The following is a 23597-nucleotide window of genomic DNA, read 5'->3' as shown; positions in this document are numbered from 1 at the left end:
CAGAGTCCATTTTTGAATATACACTTTGTATTGTGAACGATGCAACAGTCGTTTTGGACAAGTCAAATGCTCTATTATTGTGGGACTTTATAGTCCACCAGCAAAGGCGACATTTAAGAACATTTTCAAGATTTTCATGATTTTAGCCAAGTTGCTTTGCTTACTGTTCTGAGTGGCATGTTTCAGAGATAGGATATGAAAAACAAACTAGTGGCCCAAATCTATGAAGGTCCTTCCGCTCTGATAGGAAACTAAATGACCTGAAAACTACGGTCCGTGTAATTACCTCCCCCCTCCCTCCCCAAGTTCTTTTTAGTCACTTTTCGCATATCTTTTAAATTAAGTTTTCAACAGGGATGGTCTTGTATAAAACCAGTAAGGATTTTTTTCCGCTCTTCAGGATATGCCTGCTTTCTTCCGTATCTTCTAAACCGACAGGATTTCTCGCCAATGTGGTTGGTAAACGCATTCCTTCGAATAGCGAAAAGAGATGGAACTGTAACTCCAGAATAGTATGTAATTCACGAAAATCGTCTGGAGAAAACTGAGGTTTTAAGTGAAATAATTGACGGTTCAGACTTCAGTGCAACAACTACGAGAGAAGTCTACGGTTTCAAAAATAGCCTCCTAGACTTCAACTTTATATTTTTTTCTCTGTGTTTTTAAAAACACATTTCAACATTCGCAAGGAAAGAAACTGATACACAGTTTTTCAACAGAACTGTCTCAGCATGCGTAACTTGCACGAGAAGCATAAGAAATTGAGATAAACTGATCGAATTTTTAAATTCTACTAAACACACGACCTATTCCCAACCTGAATCTTCCATGAATAGAGCTAAAAGGATGAATATATTGGCAATCCACTGATGTCAAAATACAAATGGGTGTACCTCAAGGTACGGGATAATTCTGTACCACAAATGGAAAGAAGATTTTTCACATTATGACAAACAGCCCTTTTCAAAATTTGTCGGTACTACTCAGTTCGCTAGTAACACTCAGCATTTGTCCGTACACGGTGTAGATTCTGTATTACAAACAAATGATTCGTCCTTCAGTCGCCCGCAACTGCGTGTAGAGCTGGAGACTGCATTGCCTTCCCAGCACAAAGAAAAGTTTCACTCTGTAAGTCTGGAGAAGCAATCAAAAGAAATCTTTCAAATTATTTCGTTTAATTGCCACCGTTTCTGCAACAAGTGCTTTTGTATAAAGGAGTTTTTCTTGTCTGAAACATGTAAAAATTTATTTCAGAAACCGTATAGCCCAGGATCGCTTATCAGCTCTTGGTTGTATTCAATAGAAAAACGAGCACTGCGAATACTTCAAAGCCGAGACATATTGTAAGAAGATGTCATCGAAAGATGTGGGAAGAAGAAGAACCGTCGAGTTAACTTGTTTTACAAGTAACAACGCTCACACACCCAGCCTACCAGTTTGTTTGTATATAAAAGTGAGTATCAGTATCATTATTATTAGTAATAGTACTCGTAGTAGTAGTAGTAGTAGTAGTAGTAGTAGTAGTAGTACTAGTCGTAGTCTTTGTAGTCGTCGTCTTAATAGTACTACTACTAGTAGTAGTAGTAGTAGTTGTTGTTGTTGTTGATGATGATGATGACGACGATGATGATGATGTGGTGGTGGTCGTCGTCGACATCGTCATTATTTTTGAACGTTGGGTACGCATGCATTACAATGGAAGGAATGGGGATTTTCCAATATGTTTCCTGGCCTTCCCAGAGTTTAGGCCCATGATCCGCCACTGAAAATGCAAGAGATAGCGGAAGCGAGTGACTTCGGGCTGATCAGTTGAAGAGGCATCAAGGGCTACCTTATGATATGGAAAGTACTGCCAGAACATGCCGAGCAGTCATCACATTGCCCACCACAACAGAGGGAGAAGGGCATAACAGCATTGACCCAGCAGAAAGGCAGAGCGACTCTGGCGTTGGCGTCTGATTGCTTCACCCTGAAGCTGTAATTACGTTACGGCTTATTTGATTGATACTGATACTTCAGCAAAACAAAGACTGACCAAGCTTATATAAACATTCCTGTTTGATAGTAGTATTGCCGTCTGCCAGCCACCAACTCCTCGTAGCTATAATTATGTAATGGCTTACGTGATAGAAACTGTAGTTTTCCCAAACCAAGGAGTGGCCTAGCCTGTACAAACACTGATCATTTCCAGTAGTATTGTAGTCTGTAAGGCACCAACTCCGAGTGGGGACCTGAGATGGTCTATTGTCTACGTAGGTCAACCGGTCTCCATCTTTGGATTCTGCTGAAGCTATTTGGGGCGCTGCTGCTCGCGCTGAAACCAAAGCTGTGGACTTGGTTCTCTCCAACCGAAGGGCCACCTGATGGCCTGCAGTTGGAACCTAGGGCAATGCAGCCGTTCAGCAAATCCTTCCTGAATGCTCCTTCCCATGTGAGTGGGTGCTGCTGCTGCTGTTGCTGCTGCTGTGAGCCGTCTCATCCACAATGGGTCCACGACATGATTATGTGTGTCTCAGCACGCCCCCTCCTATGTAGCCGGGAAGCCTCTAGTCAGCATTGTGTGCTGCTGTGCTCATGAACCTTGCTGAGTCGCTGCCATCACCACTCCACCATCCACACGACGCTACAACGCTGCATACCGCAGGGCCGCTCCTCCGAGTTATCACCTTTATTGTGTAGTTGAACAAGAAATGAATGTTTTAACAGTGATGTTTTCATGACGATATCTGTCGGATCAGCAGGCATAACCGCTCAAGTGTACCACGCCATGGTAGAGGTAGCTGTCCTGTCTCTATAGCACCAAAAACCAAAAAAGAACATATATATATATATAAGGGTTCAGGTTCCTCGCTGTCCTCTCTTCTGACATTATAAGGTGTTCCCTCGACCTTGTGCATTCAGAGCTCATTCGACGTGAATAAGATGTTGGTCTGACACTGCTTACAATTTTAAATCAAATTTGTAGAAGAGTTATGTCGGATACGAAGTACAAGCTTCTTCCAGGTTTCAACGAATAATGTCGTCAGAGTGTTCATAGAAGTGTAGAATCACATGGCATTTATACAGAGTACTTAGTATGCTTGGAATATTGTCCGATTGGAATTTCCCTGATGGTTTCTTCTGTTTGATAGGTATCGAGGTTATCCATGTCTCAAAAGATGTTTCAATAAGTGTAATACGTACTTTCACAGCCCAGCAATACAGTTTCAGATCCCCCAACAACCCGGAAATAGAATCCAGCAACCTGAAATACCTTATAAGATGCAGTAAGGCGAGATGAAGGGTAAAGGAAACGAAACAGCAAAGTTGTCAGAGCAATAGCTGGTATGCAAAAGGAGTGTTCAAAGCGGATTGAGTTAGTTTCGAACTACTTCAATACTAAAGACTAAACGTCTGAACTACTGAAAACAATATCAAATACAGATAAAATTTATGAGTAACTCAACCAGACCGCTACTACTGAACTTCGTTAGACGAAACCAGCTGTTACTGAGGAATGATGTCATTCAAAACCATACCCCGCTAAATTTCTAACACTCGCAAGGAGACCAGAGTCTCACGTTGGCAAATAGAGACGACATACTTTGCACGTTAAACCATCAGAAGTTGTCCCAGACACTCTCTCTCCTAAACGACAAATGCTGGACACGTGGTTCTCCCGTCGAAACTGGATCGCTCCTGGTTGCAAACACCTCACTTAAAGAAGACTATTTCAACAGACACAGTCAGTTACTCAACATACTACATGAGTATATTGCAAAGACTTAACGGATTTGGATTGTAATGCCATATCAGAAGTAGGTGTTAATTTACTATTTTAGATATACACTGAAGCACCAAAGAAACTGGTATAGGCATGCGTATTCAAATACAGAGATACGTAAAGAGGCAGAATACGGCGCTGTGGTCGGCAGCACCTGTATGAGACAACAATAGTCTGACACAGTCGTTAGAGCGGTTACTACCGCTACAACGGCAAGTTATCAAGTTGCATGTGAGTTTGAACGTGGTGTTATAGTCGGTATACGAGCAATGGGACACAGCACCTCTGAGTTAGCGATGAATCGGGGACTTTCGTGTACGACCATTTCACGAGTGTACAATGAATATCAGGAATCCAGTAAAACATGAAATGTCTGACATCGCTGCGGCCGAAAAAAGATCCTGCAAGAACAGGACCAACGACGACTGAAGAAAATCGTTCAGCGTGACAGAAGAGCAACCTTTCCACAAATTGCTACAGATTTCAGTGCTGGGCAATCAACAAGTGTCAGCGTGGGCGAAACATTCAACAAAACATCATCTATATGGGCTTTAGAAGCCGAAGGCTCAGTCGTGTACCCTTGATGACTGCATGACACAAAGATTTACACCTCGCCTGGGCCCGTCAACACCGACATTAGGAAGTTGATGACTGGAAACGTGTTGCCTAGTCGGACGAGTTTCGTTTCACATTGTATCGAGCGTACGAACGTGTGAGAGTATCGAGCAAAACTCATGAATCCATGGAGCCGGCATGTTAGCAAAAGATTATTCAAGCTGGTGGAGGGTCTGTAATGGTGTGAGGCGGGTGCATTTTGAGTGATATGGAACCCCTGATACGTCTCGATACTACTCTGACAGGTGACACGCACATAAACATCCTGTCTGATCATATAAATCCATTTATGTCGATTGTGCACTCCCATGGACTTGGACAATTCCAGCAGGACAATGAGATACCCCACATGTCCAGAACTGGGGCTCCAGGAGCACTCTTCTGACTTTAAACACTTCCACTAACCACCAAACTCCCCAGACATGAACGTTATTGAGTATATCTGGGATGCCTTGCAACGTGCTGTTGAAAAAACATCTCCACCCCCATCGCACTCTTACGGATTTATGGGCAGCCCTGCAGGATTCACGGTGTAAGGTCCCTACAACACTACTTCAGACATCATTTGAGTTCATGCCCCTACGTGTTGTGGCGCTTCTGCGTGCTCGCAGGGACCCTATAACTTATTAGGCAGGTGTTTTCTTCGGCTCTTCATTGTATTCTAGATAGAACTTAAACACCATACTACAAATAGAATCACCTATCGTCCAAAATACTTATGTCTCCTTATATGCTGTTCTTATAGTTCTAACAGACAAGTGGAACACAATAAGTCCTTATTATTGTAAAAAAGAAAATTAAAGGAAAACTGCTTTTGTAATTGATATATCAGTTGAGAATGATTGATATGGCGTGTAAATTGCATAAAAAATAAAGGACTACAAAACAATTAGCATTTTCATAAGAGGTTCCCTTTTGTGGAAGACACCGGATGTTGTAATCCTGGGAAGGACACCTTAGTACTCGAAGATACTGGATAGAGGAACACAGTGGTCGGAAATCACCGATAGTAGATGTGCTTAGATCCCTGCCCAGTTGTGTTTCATTAAAAGATACCACTCTTTTATTCGAGCTGCAATCCCACAAACGACGATTTTATAGAAGAACAATTAGCTCTGCCGATATGAATACAGAGAAAGCAATGATTTTTAGATGCTACGACATTGGTACGCTAGCTGATACTGAATATCTAAATAAGTAAAATAATAAACGGAAGTGTTAAAAACCTATTGGAATTTGTTAAACTCTGCCGAATTATTTTCGAATATGACATAGCATGTTTACAGATCTTACAGTAATTACGTGATAAATGTGGATTTAGGAAGCTTGTGTAGGTAAAGCATTGCTCTTTATAAATTGTAGTACTTTCCGTCAGCTATTAAAGAAAGAACTGAAATAGCAATTAAAAGTTAGGACAAAAACTTTGTCAACTAAAGAAATATGCAATTACGAGAATCTGTAACCAACATTTCTTGGAAGCGAAACCTGGCAGAATATGACGTGTCATTCCATAGAATTCTAATGATCTGACAATTAATTAAGTGATGTAATGTTAAACACCAAAGCTAAGCAGGGGCGGTTGTATAACTAAAAATTCAATGTCGCTCACTATGTAACACGCTGAAAAATTACAGTTTACAGGCCATTAGGATTGCAGCTTACTCAATAAATAACGTAGAAGGGTATCATAATAGAATGCTTTGCTAGAGCGCTGGAACGTTGGAAATATTTTGTCGATATCGCACAGCACAAATGCGGCGGAAACATTATCCCCCATGGCTACGGTCATCCGTTCCAGTAACGTTATACTTCATATTTTTACGACCTTTCAAGGTCCAGTGATTAAAAACGACGGAATTGTAAAATGTATTTATATTCTGTGTTCACTGGTGTTTGACTCCATAAATGGACACATAAAACTCAACTGTTATTGACAGCAATTTTCAAATACAATGTCAGATCTTTCTGCAAGTAAATAGTGCTGGTCAAATCAGATCTGCGTTCTGCATCCTTCGTTCCAAAACTGTGTAACGTAGACAGTGTAGTTAAATAAACACAATTATCGAAACATTGTAAAAATGTGGACGAAGTTGAAGAGTAAGAGAGGAATCATCGTTATCTATTCGTACAAACAGAACTCGTTACGGAACCAGTGATTCATTCAAGGGGTGTATGTTTATCCTGATATTGCTCGCTGATCTTAGGTGCTACTTTTGTGATGCCTCCCTCTGCTGCTGCGTGAAGTGAAGTGGCAACCATTGTCGCCCTGTTGCTGTCCGGTGCCCCTGTCACACTGTTCTTCTGGATACGTGTCTTGCTATAACCAAAACCGTTTCCTGATTCAACGTAACTGACGTGGCTACGCTATCGTACACAGCCGATAGAGCAGTGTGTCCCCTCGGGCGCTAGTTGTGTGGGGCCGTTGAGATCCCACATGTCGTTAAGTATGGTTCTTTAAAACCCGTCGATTACATTTTCTCATAAAGTCTTCGGATCGCGATCAACGCGAGGAACAATATCGCGCCGGCCGAGGTGGCCGAGCGGTTCTAGGCGCTACAGTCTGGAACTGCGCGACCGCTACGGTCGCAGGTTCGAATCCTGCCTCGGGCATGGATGTGTGTGATGTCCTTAGGTTAGTTAGGTTTAAGTAGTTCTAAGTTCTAGGAGACTGATGACCTTAGAAGTTAAGTCCCATAGTGCTCAAAGCCATTTTTTAACAATATCGTGCAGCTATAAGCAGCAGTTACGATTGGCAACAATCATACCGCTGTCAAATTCTGACAAGTGTTGACTGAAATCTCTCCTACTTACATGAAGCATAACATGATCTTCTCACAAACAAAAATCATCCACATGTTATTTCTGAATCAGAGTGCGTTAATCCTACCTACGTTCTGAAGTTGCACTGAAATGTTAATCATTTGCATGTATAAGCATGTAGTACACTTCAAACAAATGTGATTTTTGTTGTATTTCTCCTTCATGGCGTTGCAACTTTATGAGCGTGATGATGACTATTACTACCCATTTGAAAGAAATAGTTGTTCCCTTGATGCAAGGATTTTCAGGGAAGAGATAAATCGTGACTAGCCACGCAGTTTTACTCATAGGCCCTTACGTCCTCCTTCATGTTTCCCTGCTGAATCTAAAGTTGGCCGGCCGGAGTGGCCGTGCGGTTCTAGGCGCTACAGTCTGGAGCCGAGCGACCGCTACGGTCGCAGGTTCGAATCCTGCCTCGGGCATGGATGTGTGTGATGTCCTTAGGTTAGTTAGGTTTAATTAGTTCTAAGTTCTAGGCTACTGATGACCTCAGAAGTTAAGTCACATAGTGCTCAGAGCCATTTGAACCATTTGCAGGCCGGCCGAAGTGGCCGTGCGGTTAAAGGCGCTGCAGTCTGGAACCGCAAGACCGCTACGGTCGCAGGTTCGAATCCTGCCTCGGGCATGGATGTTTGTGATGTCCTTAGGTTAGTTAGGTTTAACTAGTTCTAAGTTCTAGGGGACTAATGACCTCAGCAGTTGAGTCCCATAGTGCTCAGAGCCATTTTTGAACCATTTGCACCATCTAAAGTTGACAGTATCGATATACAGAGATTTGGCGAACTGGCAGGGGTTGTGCAATGCTCAGGCGACATCAGTCGCCACTTGAGGCGTGAAGACGAGAGCGACTCCAGAGGTGACACAGTTGTAAGGTTTTCGTGAAAGACGCGTAACAGTAGCGGCCGCTTGGAGAGTCAAGTTGAGAGGGGGCCCACGTGTGTACAGTGCCTAACATAAACTAACGCGGGCTACAGAGTGCGAGGGAAAAGTGGGGAGGGGCGACACCACTCATATGGAAAAGTTATCTACAGCCGGCCCCGCCAACTGGACATTTTCAACCATTGGCACGAGAGTGAACTGAAAAAATCGTTCTCAGTGACTTGCCCGCACATAGCACATTTATGGGCTAACAATTGGAGATCAACAATATCTAAGTTACCATTGTCCGTAAAACTTAATCCAACCAAGCACATAACAGGAAGCTCTGCGTCAGCTCCCACCTAGCGTTCATCTAGTTGAATGCTGACATAAACGAGGAAAGCACGTACCATACCTAAAAAGCTTACCCGTCCTATTTTCTACCAGAAATGTTATTTAATTTGATACACTTTCATGGTTTTCTTGTATGTGTGCCAAACTGTAGCCCTAAGAATATATGTATATATAATGTTCAGAAAGTGAGTGTATTGTGACCACAAGTCTGCGATTTTTGTTCCTGAGGGTTGGTAACACTGAGTGGCAGAGGGAGTGGCGGGGGGACCCTGACCAGAGCTAGCATCGCAGGAACACAGTGCTACGAGTGTCCAGTTGCGTGGAAGATGGTAAGAAATCCCGCCAAGTGAGAGCCACTTGCTGAGATCCAGTTCCTCCTCGCGGAAGGAATAAAACCTATAGAAATTTCTTCGCGAATCAGAAAGATTTACGACTTAGGTGTTATGAATAAAACTAATGTGTCTGACAAGGGGAGGCCGCCAATTGTGAAATTCAGATTCGATTCACACTGCGCATAATAAAAGCTCATGGCCAGAGGTGTAATGTGGCAAAGCACCAAGATGCACTTCTCAGCCGTTGTCGAGAAAATCGACAGTTAAAAGAAGCCGTTGCGGTGAAATACTCTCTACGATTAATAGATTTCTACAGCGTCGTGGTGCAGCGGTAAGCGCTCGGGTTCGAAATCCGATGGTCGCCAGATCGAATCTCGCGCCATGTAACTTTTTTTTAGTATTTGTTTTTTGTAATTAAAAAATATATATATATACATTATTATATATATATAAAATTCCCGGCAATCAGTTGCAACAATTATGCATATAATAAGTTCTTGAAAGTCGTTTGTCATGGAAAAACTGGCGACTTCGAACATGATTATGTTTTCCGCAAACAAAGTTGTATTTCACAAGTGTTATTAATTGTCTTCATAATGTTTACCACGTATAGTTAACGGAAGACGTAGAAACGATATTCCGAAACGAATACGTATAGTGTAAGTCAAACGTTCGAATTAGAATAGAGACCCCACGATATATATATATATATATATATATTTGAATTACAAAAAACAAATACTAAAAAAAAAAGTTTCATGGCGCCAGATTCGATCCGGCGACCTTAGGATTACGAACCCGAGCGTTTACCGCTGCACCACAACGCTGTAGAAAATTGTTAATCGTAGAGAGTATTTCACCGCAACGGTTTCTTTTAACTGTCGATTTTCTCGACAACGGCTGAGAAGTACATCTTGGTGCTTTGCCACATTACACCTCTGGCCATGAGCTTTTATTATGCGCAGTATGAATCGAATCTGAATTTCACAATTGGCGGCCTCCCCTTGTGAGTAGTGTAGGAAGTTTAGTGAAGGCAGAACATACGATCATGACGAGTAGAAGAGCAGAAGGCCTTCCATTTTGACTGTTGATGCAAAAAATTGAGAAAAGTGATCCTGAAGATCGCCGATTGAAAGTGGATCAACCTCCTTTTGTATGTTCACGATACTACAAAACTCTCTTATGACAGACACTCACAAAAACACTGGGTTAACAGAAACTGTGCGCAGGATTGATCCGAAAACAGCTGACAGAGCAGCACAAGAAAAGTCGGGTCAACAGCAACCGCGAGTTTATTGGGCGAATCGAATTGAAAGGTATAGATTTTCTAGGCTCTTTTGTGACTTGAGATGAAACGTGGCGGCTCGTTACACGCCTGAGATGAAAAGACAGTAGTCACAAGGCGTCACACCGATTTCCATATCCACAAAAACAATTGAAAAAAATTTCGGGCAAAAAATTATGGCGTTGGTGATCATCAGACAACAACGATATTGTGAGATCCTGAAGAAAATCAGAAGCAGCGTTCGAAACAAAAGGAGCGGAATGCTAACAAAAGGAGGGTGCTTGTTTCACAACCCCTCCCTCTCTCGCTCTTAGCCACCAAGGCCCCATTGGTGTCTTTTGGTTGGGATGTTCTAAACCACTGCCTGTATTTTTCTGACTTGGCGCCTGCAGATTATCATCTTTCCAGTTCCGTGAAGACACACATGAGTGGATGTGCGGGAAGGAGCTGATAGGAGAGTTCTTCGAGGACAGCACAAAGAATCTTGTTGCCACGGCTGAGAACATGCACTGAACGGGATGGCGATTTTTGGGGAAATAGTCAACAATTATATCAACAGTATACTGTGATTTTTTCATTTATAAAAGCTAGAAAAATCTAGTACACTTACTTTCTGATTAGGGTGTAAAAAAGCTGTGTACAAAACTGTCACAGGTTCTTCACTAGAAAATCGTGAAGCTTTTGACACTCTAAAACGTCACATACATAATTTTCTACATATTTTCTTGATACTTTCTCTACGTATATGCTCTGCCTTAAGGACAGTAGTGCTATTTTATGAAGCAATCAAGTTTCGAATGACAAATTGCCGATTACCATTTTTTATTTTCATTTTTTTCTTTGTTCTGGAAGAACAAAAGGAGATAAGGAAAAAGGAGACAAAGAGCTAAGATTCGTCTATCGTCTCGGGTAGTAGTATTGAGAATACAGATTATTGTTCTTAAATGAGAAGGAAAGGAAAAGCTACAGTTAAAGCAAAACATAAACATTGGTTTACTTATGAATGTGAGAAAATTGATAACTCTCCTCAGTCGACAAGGTAGTTTAGTACTACGTCGAATGCTTATAGTAACAACTAAAAATATTTTGAAACGAAACGGTATTATCCTCATAGCTCTAGAACACAGGCTGCCAAAGTGATTTACAGTATGAGTATCTATCTCTTTTAATAAACCATAGTTTCTCCTGTTCACTACAAACCGAATAAAACACTCTGTAGAAGTAAGATAGCACACAAAAATTAATATAATAAGAATCTTAGTGGGATAAATTTGATTCTGCACCATAACCACTTCTCATGAACAGGAAAAGATAAAACAAAGTCCCATTCGCTTCTGCTATATACCTATCAAGTATGATTACTATAAGTCCTGAGGTAGCGTCCGCTTGTGTCGCAACAGATAAAAAATTTTCATGATGTTTATTAAAAGGAAAGTGTACTTCAAAGCTCAAGAAGTGGAAAAACTGTAATTCCTAATTAATCTCCTATAATTGTGAGGCATATAAGAGAAATTCGTCTATAAAATAAGATATCGTGAATTAATATTTAAAAGTAGCTCAGCTGCCTATTAGTATCGACGGAAAGAAAGAAAAAAGTGGTAACTTTCAAAACCAGGATGATTCGCCATAGCACTGTAGTCGTACATTAATTCCCCACAATCCATTCCCCAGAACGTTCTCCATATGATACCTGAAAGTATTCGTTGACCGCCAGAGAGCTAGTTTTGCGCCGTTCCAGAGTCCGTCCGAAGGCCAGAAGCTGTGCAGAGGTTCTCCAAAGCTGTCGTACATTGTGGTGTACACTCCATTCTGGAAAGTCCCCGCACCAGCGTACGCTAACGCCGGCATCTCCTCTCCAACCGCTACACCTGGAACACCGGGTTCTAAGTTAGTCTTTCCCGAGACGAGTTCCAGTATACAGAGCTTGACGATTTACTTGCCACAGTTAAATATGCTGTAGAATTCCATTACAAGTAATTCTGAATAGCAGGTAAAAAATTAAAATCTGCTTGGTGAAGATATTTGCTTCCAGAAATAAAATATAACAGCGGACCACTTCTGCATTCTTGGCTAGTAATTGAAGAGAGAATAATAAATATTCAGATATCTTCATAGTACTCGTACTTATGATCCTTCGTTCAGCCACACTACGGTAGAAAGTGATACCTTGAAAATCCTGATACTATCACAAAGTTCAAAATCAGTCGAATTGTTTGCAACACCTACCAAAAGCAACTGACAGTAACATACATGGAAGAACATTAAAGACAAAATTGTATCGTGGAGAGTGTAGAGCATGTTTACAGATTATCGCAGGTAAGTTTGGCTTGCGTGTCGAAAAGGAGCGATTAAGCGAAGAAAAAATTCATACGAGGAATGAAATTACGTGGGTCATGAATAGTAATGCAGACGATATAGCACGAAATTAAATGAGACTCAAAACACCTCTTTAAAGAAGCGCATTATCAGTACATAATGTGTTAAGAACAAGCAGTGATAACACGAATAAAATGCACAGTATTGTAAAGGAGCATGGGGACTGGCTTAACAGGACAGAAGAGACACAGCAATACAAAAAGTGTAGTAGGAATACAGGGTGATTCAAAAAGAATACCACAACTTTAAAAATGTGTATTTAATGAAAGAAACATAATATAACCTTCTGTTATACATCATTACAAAGAGTATTTAAAAAGGTTTTTTTTTCACTCAAAAACAAGTTCAGAGATGTTCAATATGGCCCCCTCCAGACACACCAGCAATATCAACCCGATACTCCAACTCGTTCCACACTCTCTGTAGCATATCAGGCGTAACAGTTTGGATAGCTGCTGTTATTTCTCGTTTCAAATCATCAATGGTGGCTGGGAGAGGTGGCCGAAACACCATATCCATAACATACCCCCATAAGAAAAAATCGCAGGGGGTAAGATCAGGGCTTCTTGGAGGCCAGTGATGAAGTGCTCTGTCACGGGCTGCCTGGCGGCCGATCCATCACCTCGGGTAGTTGACGTTCAGGTAGTTACGGACAGATAAGTGCCAATGTGGTGGCGCTCCATCCTGCTGAAATATGAATTGTTGTGCTTCTTGTTCGAGCTGAGGGAACAGCCAATTCTCTAACATCTCCAGATACTGTAGTCCAGTTACAGTAGCACCTTCGAAGAAAAAGGGACCAAAAACTTTATTGGCTGAAATGGCGAACAAATGTACAACTAAATGAAACTTTATAGCTCCCTTAATTCGCCGACAGATAGTGCTTAGCTCTGCCTTTTGTCGTTGCAGAGTTTTAAATTCCTAAAGTTGTGGTATTCTTTTTGAATCACCCTGTACTATACAAATGGCATAACAAAATTCGTACTACCGTTAAATGCAAGAAACAGCGTGACCACACTACTGCCAAGAACGATGGAAAATTGTGTTAGGAACACAACGCAGAAAAATGCACAATTATGAAACTACGAGCTGCTGAAGATCGGTATAGGTTTTAAGAGAAGAATCATCGATAAGAAACAAACTACAAAGGCGTGGATATGGTCACAGCTCAAAGTTCATTCCTCCACCAGTACCTTAACCAGATTAGCGCCATGAATACCAGCGTATATATAAAAAGCGGACGAATTTTGAAAATACCAAGTATAAGATGTTTCAGGTGCTGACAGTGTTCGATTGCATGCAGTCTATCGACCTTTTTCACAGGAAACTGTCCATCGATATCGTATCAGTGCACTTGTCAAATCGTGTAACAGGGTTATTCAAACAACTGGTTATGTTACACGAAATATGCTTATACGCCCGATTGGTCGATTTCCTGCGTCGACATATGATGACGGGCACACTTTCTTAGAACTCTTCCTCTCCGGTGTAAGGAACGAAAGACGAAAGGTTAGTGTTTAGATTCGGGTGAATGCTGACATTATTAAAGAACAACAGGCCTTCTCTCATTTGGGGTAGGGCGGGAGAGGAATATTTTGTATCGGTCTCTTCAAAGAAATCATTCTGCTTTTCCCCGAGGTGACATACTTAAACGGTGGGACAACGTAATGTTGGAATGCAGACTGATTTCTCCGCATTAGAAAAAAAAAGATTAAAATAAAATAAGTAAACGGAAGAAAAAGTTAGATAAGAAAGAAATTTATCGTGACATCCTCGTATACAGTGATTGAGTTACAGTGGAAATTTGATGTTTATTGTAATTTGATGCTGCAAGGTTACCGAGAACACTTTATAGAAGTAAGGTCAGAGTTTAGTATCCCCTAGATGCTGGAGTCTTAAGACGCGGGATTCTAGCTCCAGCCATTGACTTTTTGAAAGATCCATCCCAGACTTCACCTTGTGTTATTTACATAAATCACAGAACAAAAAATACAAATAATCAGGGGTGACTTCGGATCCCTTTCCTCCTGAATGTGATTATCTAATTTATTTACAAAGTACAATACAAACTATGAAGTAAAATGGTCTCGTTATAATGGATGTTGCACTGTTTTGCTAATCAGAACTTAACCCAACATTATTTGTCTCCTATTTAACATGTCATCAATTTTAATTTCTCTCTGTAATCCCAAAAGGTTCACATTCCTGTTAAGGCTAATCCTTAGGAACACACGTGACGGTGTCTTCTTCAGCAGGTCTCAGAAGAGACAAGGCACGACCATAACAATACATAATGTGATTATGTGATTCTTATGGCTGTGGTTTGTGGACCAGTTGTCATAAACTGCTTGCATATCATGGTCTTTTCGCTGCTCTACCGTTTTTTACTGTATCGTAAATAATCCACAACATTTAGAGCTACCCTTCGAGATTATGTTAACAAATGAGTAAAATAACCACACAAGATTACGGTCCATATGCGCTACTGCTGCGAGTACCGACTGCAAAAGGCAGCGAAAGAGGAAAACATTTTACTGTCGCACACACGCACGACTGAATTAGAGGAAACGTTAGCTACATACAACTCATTATAATGAAATGTGAGAGCGACGCTGTTACCGATGGCACTGTTTTCTTTGATATCCTTGTAGCGTTCCGGCTTCACAGTTCAGTGAAAGGCAGCCATAAACAGGAAACAGAAAATGTATGCTTCGGTTTCAAACGAGTGCCTTTGGTTACTCTTCAGTTTCTCTCGGCATAATTGGTGACAAAATAATTCACTCGCGCATAGCTGCCTCTACGGCTTCAATGGGAGGATTTCAGCGATCAACCACGTTCACATCATCACGTCCGCTGTTGAACTGGCTCCCTATGGGCGAGAACGCTGCTTTTACCTCTTTTCCCCCATCCCTGCTGCTCGCCGCTTCGCCTGAGCTTCGAGTCTTATAACGCTTCTCGGATACATACCCGCAGTTACTTCGTCTACCTAGGAAGACAGTTCGTTGTTGTTATGTAGTAGCTCCTTCCGACGCGTTGTACCTCACTGAGATCGTAACCGCAGTTGTTCAACCGTCCCCCAACGCGCATCTCAACAGATTCGTTACTGACACAGTCACAATAGGAGACTGTGCCTGAAATTTTGTGCAGTTCTAATCCGTTCCGTGTCTTTAGGTAAGGTGCTCTGCGACAGTAAACTCGTTCTGCAGCATTACTCGAGCGGTCACGGAAGCGACATTCAATTGTACGAGTATTCTGCCGTATATTTTTCACGTCGCGTTGGCAAAGGATTTCATAGACGTCAGGCTTACACAGTCAGAGATCGCCCTTGATACTAATAGGTAGATCTTGTGTTTCAGAAAGCGTCCTATTTTCCCGAATAGTGCGCCATCTAATGGGGTATCGACAGCATTCTCCAGGTCTTGTTTACATCTGTACTATTTTGTCAGTGAAGTGTGCGGTGTTCGCTGTTCTTACGGCGAGACTTTCCGTGTCAGGATGCAAGCCCTGTACGGTGCTATAAAGCTGTGTGTTGAGCATTTCATTCCTCTGCGAAGCAAGGTACGAGGGTTATTCGGAAAGTGAGGAACTATCGGTCGTGGAATGGAATCCACGGTGACAGCCCGATGAAGTTTTGCACAGATGTGTTGGGCAGTGTCTCCATTATGCCCGTCGATCGCGTTACTTCGTTCTTTTTAGTTCTGAGCACACAGGGAGCATATAAAGATACCTAGAACAATAGTGTCTCCCACCAAGTAGGAGTGCTTGGTGAGAAATTTCGTCTGAAGCTATGCAGCCAACATTACATAACTGTCGTATATTTTCTTCTTCAAGACAATTCTCAGCCGCATTCTGCAGGGGCAATGAAGAGCCTCCTGCAACGTTTTCAATTGGAAATGTTTGATTACTCACAATACAGCCCGTAATTTTCTCCCTCTGAGTTTCATCTCTGCTGACATGAACCGCTTGCTATGAAGACAACATTTTGGCACAGACAACGAGCTGTAGGCCAGCGTAGAGAATTGGCGGAAAGCACTGGCAGCTGCCTTCGATAACGAAGGTATTGGAAAGTTGGTACAACGCTACGACGAACGTCAAGTCGGATCGGCGACTGTAGAGATAAGTAGCTGGAAGTTGTAGCTACTGTTGCAAATGAAACAGTTTGGGTTTTCGCTGTGGTATCCATTTCGCGACTTATCGTTCCTCACTTTCCGAAAAGCCCTCTAATAACTGTCATGGTGCAAACCTTGGGTTCCTTTTGTCACCTACGCCCACGCTTGTCCTAATTACAGTTGCACTTCGTTAAACATGTTACTGCCGGAAAAAACTCTGTCAAGGACAAGGTCATTTTATTAACAAGTGATGCGAGAAATTCAGACCAAATGAAACACACATGTTTCAGTAATGCGTGCCTTAACGGTTGCATCAGTACATCAATACACAGACGAAATTTCATATACTCAGTACAACCAACTGGAAACTCCACAAAATCATTATTGCAAGAAGAACATCCAGGAGTCCTTATCACAAGGGGAGCTGTACCCAAGGGCTTCGACCAAGACTGGCGACTGTGGTAAACGTTGAACTGACTTCGTACAGGCACAGGGCGATCAAAACAACTTATGGGAAGGTGGTGTTACCCAGAACTTATAAGTTCTAAGATGCCCATTAGAGGAGGCAGCGACAGTGTTCACCAAGAGGACCTCCTGAATTTTACCGAAACAGTTGCAGCCTACACCGAGCGAAATATATCTTATGTTTTGCATTTGACTTGTATGTTTTTATAGAAACATACCTATTTTGCATTTTAAATTATATACATGGGTTTTTTAGTATCTATTTATTTTGTGATGTATTTCGCACACGAATAAACAAAAAAAGTCCCATACGTATCAATTGGTGACAGATTGGTAATCATGTGGCCAGGGCAGTTGCACACCACCAAGAGCAAGTCGTGTCGCAGTAGCTGTATGTGGGCGTGCATTGCCCTGCTGAAAAAGCACATCACCTCTCTGCTGAAGAAAGGGTAACAACCTGTGCAAGGTAGAGGGCACTGGTTACTTTACCCTGCAGAAACACCAAATGTAACCGCGTGTTGTAACTGGCGGCCTCCCATATCAGAAATCTGGAATGGGGACTGTTATCGTGGGGGAATACACTCCAGAATAGGCATCACACCACGTCTACGATATACACATGCATGTTCATCGCTCGCTTGTAGACAGAACCTACTCTCATCAGCTGACAGATCAGAGTGCCACTCCACTCTCCAATTAACACCTCCACTACAACAGCGTAACCATGCTTAGCTCTGTTATGTTGCCAATTGTTGGCTAACCAAAGACATAAGTGAACTTAATCCTTCTACAGGTATACGGTTCCCAATAGGCCCTGATGAAACAGCAAATCCAAGATGTGCCCGGATTTCGTCCCTGGACGATGTTCGATGGGTCACCCTTGCCCTTTGAAGTGTATCTGAGCTACGCTGACATCCAGAATCGTCTGTAGATGTGGGAATGATCCACAGACGACTGTTGAAAACATCGACACAAACCGATACACTATGACCATCATGTGTAGCAATCCGTCAATATGTCCACCCAGCTTCCCGTAGGCCAACAACGCGACACTGTTCAAATGACTGAAGCTGTTCTGCTTGATGGAGCATGATTGTTTGCAACCACTGTTCAGCTCTTAACTCAGAAAGCTACTGCCTGAGCAGCCAAATGAATTGTCTATAGTCAGGCCTCCAGAGCAGCGTCTGAATCACTTAATGCCTAACGATTACTAAAAAGGTGCATAATTGTGAAATGAATAAATGTGTTTCCAAGTGCTAAAGTTCTTGAGATATTCTGCAAGCGAGTCACTAGTAGTACAGAGGATGTATGAGCTATAAATGACTAACTAATGTGGCTTTTCACTAAATTATAGTACAAAATGATTAATTATTAAACAATATTTCTATGAAACCCATCAAACTTTTTTTCATATCTTTTCTCACTGATAAAGGATCGCGCCCTTAGAATTATATATCGGGAAATGCGATCAAATTTGACAAAGTCGACGATTCTGAGTAAATTGGAAATATTAGTCTCACATGGGCATTTCCTTTTATACCGTTCTAATTTTATTTTTATTTCATGTATGTTATGAACGCAATTATGCCACCGAAGTGAAGACATGTAACTCATTGGAAAGGAAGTTAAATAAAAGTAAACTAAAAGACCGACACATTTATAAGCTTGCATCAGCAAGAAATATCATGCAAGGAGACGGTTTCACAAATAAATACAGTGCAAATCTTTTTGTTACTTAACGTCAAAATCTAGGGCAAAATAGGACAGGAGTGAAGGAAATAATTCCCCTGTCTACGAAATTAAGTTTAACAATAACAGATTGGCGTAGGCGAAAAAAGTTTTCTTCAGTAAAAAGGCTGTACTAGTAGGAAATTTGGAGATGTGGATATACTTCTTGAAGGTGTGCGTCTTCAGTGCAGCATTGATCGAAAGTGAAACTTGGACCATTGGAGTTAAGGAGCTGGAGAAACAGTAAGTTTTTGAAATAAGGCGCTATTGTCGAAATTTAGTAATTAAATGGATACATAGAGTACAGAATGAAAAAGTACGAAAAAGATTATGTGAGGAAAGAAATCTGTTGAAGACTTTACCAAAAGAAGGGAGACGTTGATGGCATATGTGATTGTGACAAGTTAGTGGTACACCTGATACGACATCCAAGAATGGTTAATTTAGTGACGGCACAAGCAGTAAAAAGTGTAAGCAATAGGAACAAATAACAAAGTAATACGAACATGTGAAGAATACGCAAAACAAACAGTAGATTTTGAATGTCGTAGTTACGTGAAGATGAAAAGATTACTGCAAGGTGAAGTTCAGCTCGCTCTGTTTGTCCAGAGAGTAGTCGATACCGACACTCAAGCTGAAGACTTGTTTGTTGACTTCCGGAAGGTGTTTCATCCAGTTCCACACAGTCATCTAATGAACAACTTAGGTGACTGCGGAATAACAGACCAACTTTGTGACTAGACTGAACAATACCTAGGAATCAGAAAAAGGTACATCATTGTCAACGGAGAGAAATCTTCGGATGTAAAATTAACTTCGGGAGTACACCAACGCTCTGTTAAAGGACCACGACTGTTCACTGGCTGTTGCATCTAATGAGGTGGCAAGGCCAAAAGTTGTAGCGAAATGCAGGGAGACTTGCAGAGGATCGATCCTCGTTGCACGGATTAGCAGTCGGCACTGAAACGGATTACGTTTGCACAGGAGGAAAAACGCGTTATTATATAATAACACCACTGTCAATAAAGCGCTGGAAGCAGTCACATATTATAGAGGACGCAAGACAGATTCACTGGAAGAATCCTCAGGAATTTATAACAACTTAATAGTATTTTTTTCCTGTGCCAGTGAAATTACTTTTTCTCTAAATATAATGATCTAATTCTGCACTGTGCCACTGACGATTAAGGAAAAAGTCTTATATGTAAAGCAAGAATCCCTAGTGTTTTAAAATTTAGAAGAATAAGTCGAAGTTACGAAGTATTTGTGAAGCAACATTTGTCTGACATTCTTCTTTTTTTACTAACTTCGTTAACTTTGCTCCTCCTGGCCTTGGTCTGTTAAGGTATACGCATGATTGTTAACTCATGTAAGTGAGGATAATTACTTACTTTCGTTCAAGTACTGACTCATGTCTTACTATTTAATACCACTAATCTCTTTAATATGTTATTGACAGTTTCTCAAGCGGAAATGTGGATGAGTCGTATTGTATGAATGCGAATAACTAGCTTGGGCGATACCCGTTCAGTTGCAACTGCAACCATCTCACCGAGGTAACTACGAATTGTAGTAATTGCTTAGAACCTGTATATAATTTAATTAAAAAATCCGACTGCCCAGTGAGAATCTAACAAAATAGCGACAAAAAAGATCAAGTGAAAGTCCAAGTTCATGTAGGCAATGAACTGCTTGAACAAGTTGATAAATTTACTTATCTGGGCAGTAGTATTGGCAACGGCCTTGGCGCAGTGGATACACCGGTTCCCGTGAGGTCACCGAAGTTAAGCGCTGTCGGGTGTGGTCGGCACCTGGATGGGTGACCATCCAGGCCATCATGCGCTGTTGCCGTTTTTCGGGGTGCACTCAGCCTCGTGATGCCAACTGAGGAGCTACTCGACCGAATAGTAGCGGATTTGGTCAAGAATACCATCATAACGACCAGGAGAGTGGTGTGCTGACCCCACCCCTCTCCTATCCGCATCCTCCACTGAGGATGACACGGCGGTCGGATGGTCCCGGTAAGACACTCGTGGCCTGAAGACGGAGTGTGGAGTAATATTACCAGGCATGGAATGTGTAGTAATTCATGGCCAACGAATAGATATGATAAGATATGCCGATGATATAGCTGTCCTAGCTGAAAGTGAAGAAGATCTTCTAGTCCTAATGAATAGAATGGATAAAGTTATGGGGGAAGAATACAATATGAGAATTAATAAAGCAAAAATAAAATTAATGGCATGCGACAAAAAAGATCAAGTGAAAGTCCAAGTTCATGTAGGTAATGAACTGCTTGAGCAAGTTGATAAATTTACTTATCTAGGCAGAAATATTACAAGGGATGGAAGAGAAAGGCAGAAGTGAGATATAGAATTGCTCAAGCAAAGGCTGCTTTTAACAAGAAGAAAAACATCTTAACATCTAAGAGCATCAGCCTTGAAATCAGGAAAAGATTTTTGAAACCATATGTGTGGAGTGTGGCATGCTATGGTTGTGAAACATGGACTCTCGGGACAGAGGAAGACCAGAAGCTAAATTCTTTCGGAATGTGGTGCTATAGACGCATGCTCAAAATAAAATGTATCGACAAGGTCACAAACGAAATGGTTCTGGAAAGAGCGGGTGAGATGAGAAGCTTCTGGAGTTTCATTGTTAAAAGAAGAGTGCAATTTACAGGCCATCTATTGAGACATAAAGGACTCCTGAACACAATCACAGACGGATATGTCGAGGGAGGAAGACCAAGAGGAAGACCACGGTTGAGGTACATGGATCAAATCGTGAAAGATGTGGGATGTAACACCTATAAAGAAATGAAGAGAAAAGCTGAAAGACGCACAGAATGGAGACAAGCTGCAATTGTAGCTGTTGCAAACCAATCGTTGGATTGACCACTACAGAAGAACTGTGAAACTAAGAAACCCTGTATAAAACCAGTCACAAGAAAGCAGCGCAGAAACTAAAGCTTCAGTAGGCGCGTTCAGCGGTGGGTAATCACATCCCGCCAGTGGAGGCTCACCAGTGCTGAGGAAGGCCGGCGCCGGCAGCCCCGAGGCCCCGCGCAGTGCAGACACGGCGGCGGCTGCCAACAGTTTCAGCGTCCAGAGAGACCTCATGTCGCTCTGCCTGTCCGCTGGCTGAAGCCCCCTGTTGTGTGCGGTCCCTTTATATTGTATCGGGAGGCGGGCGCACTATCTGCAGACAGCGCACTGCGGCACTTCCGGCGAGCGGGCCGGCGCTCAGGAGCACTTCCGGCGTTACGCACCCCGGCGCTGACTCAGCCTGGCCGAGCAGAAGACTGCACTCTTCGCCTTCAGGTGACTCCGCATGGGAAGCCCGCACTACAAGTTGCTCCATAGTGAGCTGTCTAAGAGGCAAAGAAGCAACCTACTGCGTCAGTGTCAATTACGCAGAAGCAGTAGTGTGGCTAATCCTTCGATGCTTCTGGTTTGTAGTCCTGATACTGACTAACAGAATCAAGTGCTTGAACTACGCTTTTCATCTACACTTATCCTTCCGTAAATGTCCTCCCAATAATCCAGTGATCCAGTAAACAGTTTTGTTCCAAGGGTTAACAGTTCGTTACTATCTCGAAGTGTCGCAAACGAATATCATTTTAAAAATAATAATAAACTGAATTTGTTTCTGTTTGATTTTTTGTGAGTAATGAACCAGTTCTATTGTATAGGCTACAGACTTGAACGACGATTGAAACATCAGAAATGGTTACAGACACGTCAGTCGGATGAAAATAGTGAAATCAGAAATGAACCGTGTGCCAAAAGGACACTTTAGAAAACAGAGCAGTGTAGAAAAAATGGCATGAACACATCTAATGGATATCAAATGAACGAATACCTAAATTAATATATATACACTTCAAGGGAAAGGAAATTTTCGACGCCCTAAGAATAAATGGAAAGAGGAGCTGCAGTCTACTTGAAATTGCAACAGGCAAACATGACTAAACAAAAATGAATATTATGATGATCAATCTCTATCTGCAATGCCAGTCAATGCTAACGTTGCTGTTCAGTATGCTCGTACAGCTTAACGCAGAGCGAATTAGCTTGCGATATAAGGAGGTGAGTCAGTACGAAACGAATCTGCACGGTGGATTAACTATCGTGGATGGTGTAAATGTCAGCCTATTCTGGTTTTAGGCGTTTTTCCACTCTCGTTTGGGCAATGGTCTCCAATATTCACCTCAGGAAAAACTATAAAAACATTTTATATACTATCATTATCATAACGAAATTAACAAAATTCAGAGATGTGTGGAGCAATGGAGTTACTTCCCTCAGGTAACTGACGACGGCGGTGACAGATAGGTCATCCGGCGGCAAAGTTAAATACACACATCAAAAAAAGTTTTGCATCACCTCGGTTCCGAGTGTTCCGGAACCTGTACGGAAAATTGGAATAGAAATCAACATAAACATCATTTCCGCCCTTTTTATTGCTCGTGAAATCCACACATTGTATGTTGTACCACCATATAGCGCGACCTTCAGAGGTGGTGGTCCAGATTGCTGCACACAGCGGTACCTCTAATACCCAGTAGCACGTCCTCTTGCACTGAAGCATACCTGTATTCGTCGTGGCATACTATCCACAAATTCAACAAGGCACAGTTCGTACTGATTGTCCCACTCCTCAAGGGCGATTCGGCATAGAGTGGTTGGTGGGATATGTCGTCAGTAAACAGCCCTTTTCAATCTATCCCAGGCATGTTCAATAGGGCCATGTCTGAAGAACGTGCTGGCCACTCTAGTCGAGCGACGTCGTCATCCTGAAGAAAGTCATTCACAAGATGTGCACGATGGGGGCGCAAATTGTCGTCCGTGGAGGCGAATGCTTCGTCAATACGCTACCTATATGTTTCCACTGTT

At 42.0% G+C, this 23597-nt stretch overlaps 1 protein-coding gene across 1 annotated transcript in view; it reads right to left on the bottom strand.

Annotated features, from left to right (window-relative positions):
- LOC124796250 overlaps nt 1-21834 on the bottom strand; it is a 33728-nt gene extending 11894 nt beyond the window's left edge. The window contains exons 1-2 of the mRNA XM_047260351.1: nt 21725-21834; nt 11718-11895 (exon numbers count right to left, since the gene is read on the bottom strand). Of these exons, the coding sequence (XP_047116307.1) occupies nt 11718-11895; nt 21725-21821 (275 nt within the window). The 5' untranslated portion in view covers nt 21822-21834. The remainder of the gene's footprint in view (nt 1-11717; nt 11896-21724) is intronic.
- Between the last annotated feature and the right edge of the window lie 1763 nt (nt 21835-23597).

The sequence above is a fragment of the Schistocerca piceifrons genome, chromosome 4, assembly GCF_021461385.2.
Source record: "Schistocerca piceifrons isolate TAMUIC-IGC-003096 chromosome 4, iqSchPice1.1, whole genome shotgun sequence".
In the NCBI taxonomy this organism is placed as follows: Eukaryota; Metazoa; Arthropoda; class Insecta; order Orthoptera; family Acrididae; genus Schistocerca; species Schistocerca piceifrons.
The sequence above is the reverse complement of the archived record's forward strand: the minus strand, read 5'-3'. Positions and strand labels throughout refer to the sequence as shown.